Genomic DNA, 10,862 nt, shown 5'->3' on the forward strand with positions numbered 1-10,862 from the left:
GCGATTACTGTGGACGGTTCAGTTTCCGATTTATTAAGAAAAAATTCGTGTTTGGAATTTGAAAAAAAAATACGCGTTAATACGAATGGCGCTATGTAAATCGCGTTGCGAAAGTCAGAATCGCGTTGCGATTTTGTATTATCGCATTGCGATAGTAAGTATCGCATTGCGATAGTCAGTATCGCATTGCGATTTACTTATTCGCATTGCGAATTGGGAAAATCGCAACGACATTGTATACCATCGCAACGCGATTTCCAACTATCGCAACGCGAAATGCAACGCGAATTTGCGATAATGGAGATCGCGTTGCGAATTAGCGATCGCATTGCGATTTTGTTGGTCATTTTGGCAAATCCGGAAAAAGTTGGTTAAAATCGTATATTATATGGGATTTTTGGTCACTGAGGTTATTTTCTCTATAAAATATTGTCAACCATATATTAAATAGAGAAAATAACCTCAGTGACCAAAAATGCCTTATAATATACGATTTTAACCAACTTTTTTTGGATTTATTAAAATGACCAACTAAATCGCAATACGATCGATAATTCGCAACGCGATCTCCGGTATCGCAAATCAGTTTCCAGATTCGCAACGCGAACATCGACTATCGCAACGCGATTTTCCAAATTCGTTGCGATAGTCCAAGTTCACGTTACGATAGTCGAAGTTCGCGTTGCGATTTATTCCAAGTTCGTTGCGATGCGATTTATTCCAAGTTCGTTGCGATAGTCGAAGTTCGCGTTGCGATTTATTCCAAATTCATTGCGATAGTCCAAAATCGCAACGACTGGTGGTATTGCATTTGTTTCTTAAGAATTTTCTCTAAAAAGATAGTATTCGTGCGGACGTGTCGAAGACACGTATTACCACGACCACGACCACGACACGTGTTTCCATACTATGTGGGATTGAGCATTACCAACACTTGTTCCCAATACTATGTGGGATTGAGCCTTAAATAGTGATATTATTGTTGACGAAAACGGGTAAAGAAAACAAAAGAACACGAGAATTTTATGAGGTTTGGAAATGTGCTTACGTCTTCGGTGCCTAGGCGGCGCTAGAAGTTTTATTCAATGATATTTTAGGTCTAGGTTACATCTCTATTTATAATAGAAAACCCTGGTACATAATTACAAAATCAACTCTGTACCGTACCGCGGGGGCGCAACCCCCGCACCCCCAACCCACATAATTCGTAACCCCACAATGAGACTTTCTTTGTAAGGACAGTTAATGTTCGCTTCGCTCACTCCGCTCCATCTCCTGTCCTCTTTACTGGTATATTTATGAGTCATACCTAACAATTATTTGTGAATTATAGTTAATGACTTTAGTATTTGTATGAAAAGTATTTGTGGTTCGTTTAGTTTTCATGCAATTCTAATTTATTTTCAATTGATTGTAATTGCACGATAACAATTTTTTTATTCTCGCGAGTGATGCAATTTTTTTGAATGTTTTACTTAAAATTGCAATAATCGCGATTGATTGTAGATTGACTTTTAATTATGACATATTTAATCGTATAATACTAATGCAATTGGTTGATGATTCAGTTGTTTTAAGGTGCATGATTTTTAATTGTTTCCTGAATAATCACATAGTATTGGAAACAAGTGTTGGTAATGCTCAATCCCACATAGTGTTGGAAACACTATTGGGAATGATATTTAAGGCTTGGCTTTCCCACTTCCTTGTTGAGTGATAGAGAACAAGGGGGACTCTCGCGCGCCGTCTCGTCTCGTGGTCGTGGTCGTGGTAATACGTGTCTTCGACACGTCCGCACGAATATTATCTTTTTAGGGAAAATTCTTAAGAAACAAATGCAATACCACCAGTCGTTGCGATTTTGGACACTTCGACTATCGCAACGAATTTGGAATAAATCGCAACGCGAACTTCAACTACCGCAACGAACTTGGAATAAATCGCAACGCGAACTTGGACTATCGCAACGAATTTGGAAAATCGCAACGCGAACTTCGACTATCGCAACGCGAACTTGGACTATCGCAATGCGAATATGTAAATCGCAAAGCGATAGTCGAAGTTCGCGTTGCAAATATGGAAACTGATTTGCGATACCGGAGATCGCGTTGCGAATTATCGATCGCATTGCGATTTAGTTGGTCATTTTGGCAAATCCAAAAAAAATTGGTTAAAATCGTATATTATAAGGAATTTTTGGTCACTGAGGTTATTTTCTCTATTAAATATTCAATTTAGTTGAGTGGTTAAATGCACTCACAATCCCTTAAGTCCTAGGTTTAAGTCCCCCTCTTATCTTTATTTTCTTGATTTTTAACCAATAAGATATAGGTGAACCTACATACAAGTGCATAAATTGATAGTTTGTATAATTAATAAATATTGACTATATTAATATATAAATTTACTTAAGTATGACATTAGCAATTTCACTAGTAATTAACTACCAGTGACTTGATCGAAATCAAGTTGAAAATTTAATAACTTAATTCGTACAATTTTTAGTTTAATAGTCAAAACAGAATAGACCCAATGGTTCAATGTCCTTGGCGAGTTGGCGTAGCTTGCCCAAATTAAGTTTAAAAATAGGGGGGAGTCTACTTAAAAATAATGTCAGCCATTGACTCAAATTTTAGGACCTAAGCTTAGTTCGGCATGTTTTTCAATCTTGTAGAGATATTAATTTCCTTATTTTTATATAAATTATATCATATCAAAAGCACATACGGTGGAAATTAACATGATAAAATATTTTATCCAAAAAATTCATTTTCTTGGGTTTGAAAATTAATATTTTAATCTCAAATTCATTCCAACTTAACCCACGAATACCTTTATTCTTGTACGAATTCATTCCAACTTAACTCACGAATATCTTTATTTTTACAAAGTATTGTCTGCTCAAAGTTTCTTTAGTTAATTGATAGCGATAACGATCATAAAAACCTTTCGAATCGAGACTTTTAGAAAGAAAACATCCCTTTATCGTTGATGTTAATCGATAGGTTCACGAACACCTCTATTTAAAGTTGTTTTATTGCCAAAATTAACTAAAAATGTTTCATTTAGAAGATAAAAGAAATCAGGTTTGAGTTCAATTGCAACAGATTAGTTACAAAACAGAAACATACTGTGTAAAAATGCCCAACAACAATAGTTAATAGTTTGACATCCTTGTGCCTGTAAATTCACTAAAAGGTATAACTATACTTGCAACACAATGAAGTCATATAAACTATAAATTGAGATCAATGTTTCTTGATGTTTCTTTCGATGATTCACCTTCCTCGTAATCCGCCGCCTTGTTTCCGCCACGTTTAGGCGGAGGAGGCGAGACTCGGTTGTTGTTCAATTGGTACGGTGCTCTGGCAGCTGCCCTGGAAAAACGAAGCCATTGATGACACTGTTAGTGAGATATTATCATTCAACATTGAAGTACCACAACAAAAGGGTCTTGAGCAACTCTGTACCTGTCTTTCCTCTTCTCAAAGAACTTGTGAAGCGAATTCCTTCTTGCGATTCGCAAGTCCGAACCGCCATACTGATGTCGCTCAACCGAAGGGTCTTGAGCCAGAGTATTTGCAGTTCCGGAGGCAATGTTCAAGTCAGGGATATCGGAATTGTTATCGGTTTTATTGATCTTATGGCTCGGTTTTTCCATGGCAGAGACGGCAACATTGACACCGCTACATGCTGTTGAGCTTCCTTGGTTAGCTAAGGTCATGATTTCCTTCACCTTGTCTGCTGGGAAATCATTATATACAAATACTTGGCCATTGAAAAACATGGTCAGCTGAGCATTCTTTGGTTCCACTGCTACTAGTTTCCTACACCAACAAGAACAAAACATTCTTGGTTCATACATGTTTCACCGCATCAATTACAATCATTGCATAGATGGACCGACCGAGGGAGCCATGGTGCTCTAAAAATTTTAAATTATTCTATACTTTTTTTATTTTCTCTGTATTTTTTATTAATGATCTGTTTTCATCTATTAAAACTTTATAAGTTGGCCTCCTTGAATATATCAGACAAAACTTAAACACACCTGAGATCTGTCTTGTCAATGGCGTCTTCTTTGGAAGAGGAGGAGCCAAAGGGGATGAAATCTGAAGATTTCACATTTGATGTAGATGCCACAAGATTTGGTCTTGAACTCTCAGAAGAATTAGCCACGTGGGACAAAAAGTTGATCGTTTTTGCTTGTTGCCCTGCAAACAAAAATCATCCCTCTTTCCAAATCTGAGAAAACTTTCTTTCCAAAAACACCCACATGAAAAAAGGGGGGGGAAACTTTGACAAATCAGACAAACCATGAACACAAAAGCTAAAAAGGGTACCTTTAGCATCAGGTTTTGAAGAGATTCCAACGCTGAAATCCCCAAGATTCCTTTTTTCTTTCAAGTACTGGCTCAGAAGATTGACAAAGCTTGCTCTTTCATGAGATTTCTGCCCTAAATTCGACATCTTTCTCTCTGGTTTCTTCTTCTTCTTCTTCTTCTTCTTCTTCTTCTTCTATTTTCTGAAAATCACCCTCCAATATTAAAAGAAAACCCTACTGAAACATCAAAGATTCAGGGTGTTTTGCATATGTTTTTTGCCACTTTGAGGGAAGAATTGGAGGATCCTAAAAAGGGGAAGACGTGAAGAAATACAAAGTGGGGGAAAGCGAGTTACCAGAAATGTCTCTCACACCATGTTCTTTGAACCTGATTAGCTGTGAGTTGTCTTGGTTTCTTTATCATCTCATTTCTTGAAATAAATTTATTTATTTTATTTAAAGCACGTTTTTTTCGATGAACAAAACAAGGTTGAAGAAAGATAAAGTAATAGAATAATTAGGAGAACAAAACAAGTTGGATGGAGATAGGGGTTTCCTTGCAATTGCCAACCTCACTTATTTCCATGGCTGCCCTTCAACAGTATTTTTTCTATAAAAAAATATTTTTTTGAGTGGACTAAGATTTTTGGTTCTCATATTTTTCTCAAAATATGTGCAAACCATCTCGGCAAATTCCTTCAAAACCTATTAGTTTTTAAAAAATAATTTTATATCTAAATTCTAATATTTTTTTTAGATTTTTTAGAAATCAATTTGGAATACAATTTCTATTATAAAATTTGTGTTTTACGGCTTTTTTTTTCGAAAAATCACTTTTTTCGTTTAATATTTTCGATCAGATACCGTTCAGATTATATTTCTCGATCTAACATCCTTTGCAGAAAGGTACGCCCCCTACAGCGCGTTTAACGCTGATTTGACGTCACGTGAGATAATGTGCGCCCCGTGAGGTGCACCTGATGATGACATGGGATACACGTGTGTATAGCGCGGCCCCTGGGGCGTACCTTAGGCCACGTAGAGTATAGCGTGGGACAGGGATCGCGTCTTACCTGTGAATCTACCACACGTCAGTAACGCACGCCGCAGGATATTTGGCGGGTTCAGCCTCATCACTATGGCTGCAGCACAGACACCTCCTGTACAATTTTCACACTCAGCAATGTCTGGGTTTTATGAGTTTTCTCAGTTTTCGCAAGCCGGTGGAATAGTCAGTCATACACCTCGAGGGTCATTATTCTATGGAGGTGCTTCATCGTCATCGGCTCCTCATAAAAAAATGTAGTTGCTCAAGACGACGACGACGATGGCGATGATGATGACAGCGAGGAGTCACAACCAGTGATACGAAGAAATCCTCATCGAGACCGAAAGCCACCGCCCTACAGAACACATTCGCGTCGCAGGCATCGATAGGTTTTGTTTTTTTATTATATTTGTATTTAGTACTTTTTTATTGTAGTTGTTTATTGGACTTTTTTATTGTAATTTTTTTTATTATTTATCATTTAATACTTATTTTAATTCGTCAATATGGTTGAATTGATTTTAATTTATTTTGTTAAATTTGTTGGACTTTTTGTTAATTTATTTTGCTTAATTTTGTTTAGTACCATTTAATATAAGTTATTGTAATTTGGTTATCATTTATCATTTAATACTTATTGTATCGTTAATATCAATTATTCGTTAATATAACGTCAACGTTCAATCTCGTATAATTATATCATTTTTTTAATCTTCGTCAGCGGTTATCGAATAACATTAACTTGAAGTAAATGCAAATTAAAGTACATGAATTATTATTTGATAAACAACTACATCATTTCTTCATCAATTGTTACTTGATGACAACAGAAGTGGACATGTTTTTCTAGTGTGTCATTGGTTTCTACAATGCCCACATCTTATGGCTTATCTAGAGTTTTCTCGACTATCCATATCGCAATGAATTTGATTGAATTTTGGACGACCACGCTCCCTCAATAAACTCGGATTTGGTACAATCGGAAGCCAATCTTGAATCTCATCAGGGTCTTTGCCATTACCTATGGGGGAAACTCAAATTCGTATACCTTGAAAACTTCAGATAGTAGGTATACGAGATCCACAAAATGGTTATAGTCTTGACATGTATGCGAGCAAGCTGCTATCACATGAGATCATGGATACTTCAGAGCTTGAAAAAACCCGCAGTCGCACGTTCTGTCCCTTAGATTTACTCTTAACGACACAGCTTCAATCCCTTGAAGAGGTAGCGATAACTCTGTGACACAAAACATTTAATGCCTTCTAGAGAAGCTTGTTACAGACATTCCATTTGATGCATAAATTTTTTTCTGTAGATCTATAACTAATCTAGGGTGATAGACATGATCGACTTGCATTCAGGTTTGAGCTTGTCCCCCGAGCTTTGCAAAAAGCTCCCCCAAACGAAAATATATAGTCTTTTCCAAAGCCGCTACTGGTAAGTGACGTTCACGCTTTAAGGTTGAATTTATTGCCTCTGCCAAGTTGGTCGTCATGTGTCCATATCGATATCCACCATCATATGCATTCGTTCACATTTCTTTATCGATGAGGCTGATGTAATTGTATCATTCCTCGTTCTTCGCCCGTAAATCTTGAAGCATTGATTCAAACATTCGAGGAAATAGTTCGAAACATGATAAACAAATGTATAACTTATTAACTTGCTTTCTTTGCAAAATTAAAAGGATCGAAAGAAAACAAACTACATCAGTTTCACTTACTCATTCGCACAATTAATTGACGCTCATCATTCTTCTTGTACCTTATATGGCAGTTCGTAGCAATGTGTCGGAGACAATACCTATGTTGGAAAAAGGGTGGTTCTACATTGGACCCAAAGACTCCATTGTTGCTTTGATCCCAGCTTCGCGATATGAAATGACACAGTTGTTTTCCCTCGTGATAACATGTGCACGTAAATTTTGGAGGAAAAAACCTAAGAATCTGTATCTTCTCCTTTGATAAGAGCAAAAGCAACTGGAAGAATGTTGTGATTGCTATCTTGGACAACTGTCAATAATAAAACTTGTTTGTATTTTCCATACAAGAAAGTCCCATCGATCTGGACTACAGGTGTAACATCCCAAACTATGGGTTAGTGACTAAATGGTAAAGTTTCATAAATTTGGTGATTAAAGTAGAAGAACGGATTAGTTCAATGATTTATCTAGAAATAAATCCTAAAACTTGTTAGTAATTATCAAATGAAATAGAGGGCAAAATGGTCATTTGACTAATAAATGAATTAAAAATAGATATGATAAGGATATATATGTTAGAGGGGATAAGGATGAAGAGATATTCTCTTCATCATCATCTTCTTCTTCTTCTTCATGTACGAGAGAGAGAAGAGCCAAGCTTGCAAAGGTAAGATTCCTTATTAGCTGATTATTTGTTAATTTTAAGAGTGGGTTTTGATCATTAGGTAATACTTAAGCTTATGGAAAGCTTAAGTTGTTCTAAAATCAAAAGATAAAGAAGTTATGAAAGATTAAAGAAAATGAGTTTTTAAAGGAAATTCTGGAAAAGAGTTAGTAAGTGAATTTTGAGAAGGAATTTGACTTGTCATCAATCTAATTAAGGAATATAGAGTGTTAGAATTAGATTTAAAACATGTTAAAAATCTGGTATGATTCTTGAAGTTAATAAAGATGAGAGAATATTAAGGTTTAAGATTAAATAAATGAGTATATATTGGTTTAAGTATGCGTACTAGAGTTAAGAATGAAAAAGGGGATGAAACATGAATGATTTAATCCAAAATGAATGAATTTTCGGGTTCAAAAAGAGATTCTGGGCAGAGTACATCGATGCACATTCATAGTGCATCGATGCATCAAGGTTAAAACCCATAAATCGTTTGAAGGTGTATCGATGCACAGGAAGTGCATCGATGCACTCTTTTAAAATAAATACATCGAAAGCAATTCGTGTATCGATGCATAAGTAGTGCATCGATGCATCCCAATAATAATACAACATCGAATGCATTTTATGCACCGATGCATCAGTAGTGCATCGATGCATACCTTCATTAAAAGATGAAATTGCCTTTTCTCTTAGTCTAAAGAGTGAACCGTTAGAGTATATTAGTTATAATACTAATATAGATCTATGTATGATGATGTAGATATAGAACGTGATCCCGTTCCGGATCAATTGAAGGATTATAATCGAATCAAAGCAAAGCTAAGGTGAGTGCAATTTAATTTGTACTTATATTATTGAATAAACATTTGGCTTGCGATGAGCCAGTGATGGAGTTACTATGGTAAGAAGTAACTCCTAAAATGTTATTTGATTGGTGATCAATGTTATGATTTGTGTGATTATGAGCTTATATGAATATGTGATATGAATAAAGTTATAAGAAATGATTTATGTGAATACATGCATTTGTGATGCGTGTTATATGATATTAGATATATGTTTACACATACATATGGTATGTGACCGAAGAGAATGAACATGTGATTATAAGATCAATGATTACACGTACATTTGGTGCGTGACTGAAAAGAAAAGATATATGTTCATAAGAGAAAGGATATGAATAAGTAAATTGAACTGTTATGAATGTTAATGCCCATGTTATGTGATAAGAGAGCTAGTGGTATAGTTGGCATGCCAAGGGTCGAGGGTTTACCTATGTTCTTCGAGACATATGGACCGTTTACCTATGTTTTTCGGGACATATGGACTGTTTACCTATGTTCTTCGGGACATGGGCTAATGCAAGGGCTTTAAAGATAATAAATAACTTGTTATGATACTATATATATGCTTTGTTGTGAAATGACATGGATACTCGATGGTGAGTATAGAAAGGTTCAATATATGCTTACATGATAGAAAGAAATTAGTAATAATGATATGAGTACTGATAAGTATATTAATGATATATGTATAAGTATGAATTATGTTATATGAAATGGTTTGTGGTTTTATTATATGTTTTATATGCCTCACTAAGTCAACGACTTAGCGTGTAAGTGATTTACACGTAGGTATGGAGAGGAGTAAAGAGAGATGTAGAGTAAGACAGGTCAGTTCTCCTTACTCAATGTCAGATCAGAAAAGAGGTGATTAATATGTACTTTAATATATAAAGTTCTAGTTGGCATGTATTCAAAAGAATATATTGTATAAACTCTGAATAGTTTTGTAAACGTTTTGAATAAGTTGAATGTTATAAAAGTTTTTAAATTACTCAATATTTTATACGAATAAATGTTTGAAAAGTCAATGTGACACTTCGGACTCATATCCGGGTCGGATACGGGTTGGGGTGTTACATTTAATGGTATCAGAGCTACGGTTTAGCCGATTCTAGGCTTAAATCGATGTCAGAAGTGTTTTAAAAAGTTTACATGCCAACTCAAAGTGAAAAATTCTGATCTGATAGTGTAAGGAGTATGTTGTCTTGCTAATAAAAATAGATTATTATGTGATAATAGAAGTATGATAAGAAGAGCTTCAAAAGAAGTGAAAGGTAATAAACCTGAAGGTAATAACATTCACCTGCCCTGGCCAGGCAGGGAGAAGAGCGAACACCTCAGGAAGTGCCTGTATAAAATTTGGAAAATTATTCTTCATGTTGAAGAATGTTCTGATGTGTTTTCAATTTATACTTCTTTAACTCATAGAATGAATGTATCAAATTAGTTGATAAAGTTGCGAGCACCCAAGTTCAAGGGTGGATTTGAGGAAGGTTCTATTGTTATAGACCTTTGGTTGAATGATATGATAGAAGGTTTTCATTTCTTCAAAGTGGAGATGTTGAATTGAGTAGTTTTGTTACTACTTTGGTAAGTTAGAGTATGGTGGACAATTGTCACCATAAGAACGTTAAAAGATTAAATGATGTGATTAGAATTGTATAAGAGTTCAAGAATAAGTGCATTGATGACCAGTTTATAAGACAGATGAAACTGGAATACACGAGCTTGAAACAAGGGAATTACACCTTGTATGAGTATGATTATAAGTTTAATAAGCTAAGCAGAATTGCTGCTGAGTTAATTCCGACTGAAAATGATACATGTGATTTGTTGTTTAGGACTTGCGCCTTAAATTAAAAGAGTGTTACTGGTTTTGAATTTGTTATCGTTTCAAGAAATGGTTAATTGTGTTAAAGCTTTAAAGAGAAAGAGCTCAGAATGAAAAGTTTGGAGAATAAAAATCTCATATGATTAAGAGAATTAGTGTTTCATAGAGTTCAGTACCATCAAAGAGATATAGAGATTCTGGTTTTTAACTTCAGATAAGGTATGAATTAGTTGTATTCACTGCCAGAGAATCAAATCTGATGAGAGTCAGACAGACTCAATTAGTATGGTTTGGTACTGAAAGATTAAATAATGATTTAATTGATAATAAACCAAGGTTAAAGACAACCTTTGTGAATTAGATTAAAAGTTCTGTTAGAGTTATGAAAATTGAAGCGGGAAAAGTATTATAAAGGGGTGAGATGAGTATTGAGATT

At 35.2% G+C, this 10,862-nt stretch overlaps 1 protein-coding gene across 1 annotated transcript; it reads right to left on the bottom strand.

The window, feature by feature from the left end:
• Positions 1 to 3,073: 3,073 nt before the first annotated feature.
• LOC120179711 (protein TIFY 10B-like) lies at positions 3,074 to 4,657 on the bottom strand. Its single transcript, XM_039185240.1, has 4 exons — positions 4,344 to 4,657; positions 4,052 to 4,214; positions 3,471 to 3,827; positions 3,074 to 3,377 (listed from the first exon to the last, which is right to left on the bottom strand). The coding sequence occupies exons 1-4, from the start codon at positions 4,468 to 4,470 to the stop codon at positions 3,236 to 3,238; spliced, it is 789 nt and encodes a 262-aa protein (XP_039041171.1). The 5' UTR covers positions 4,471 to 4,657; the 3' UTR covers positions 3,074 to 3,235.
• Positions 4,658 to 10,862: the final 6,205 nt, after the last annotated feature.

The sequence above is a fragment of the Hibiscus syriacus genome, unplaced genomic scaffold, assembly GCF_006381635.1.
Source record: "Hibiscus syriacus cultivar Baekdansim isolate YM2019G1 unplaced genomic scaffold, ASM638163v2 tig00112443_pilon, whole genome shotgun sequence".
Lineage (NCBI taxonomy): Eukaryota > Viridiplantae > Streptophyta > Magnoliopsida > Malvales > Malvaceae > Hibiscus > Hibiscus syriacus.

Coding starts and splice junctions, on each gene's coding strand:
- LOC120179711 (XM_039185240.1), bottom strand. CDS start 4,470: ATGTCGAATTTAGGGCAGAAATCTCATGAAAGAGCAAGCTTTGTCAAT. Junction 4,215..4,343: donor TTCAAAACCTGATGCTAAAG/GTACCCTTTTTA, acceptor TTTTGTTTGCAG/GGCAACAAGCAAAAACGATC. Junction 3,378..3,470: donor TTTGAGAAGAGGAAAGACAG/GTACAGAGTTGC, acceptor TCGTTTTTCCAG/GGCAGCTGCCAGAGCACCGT.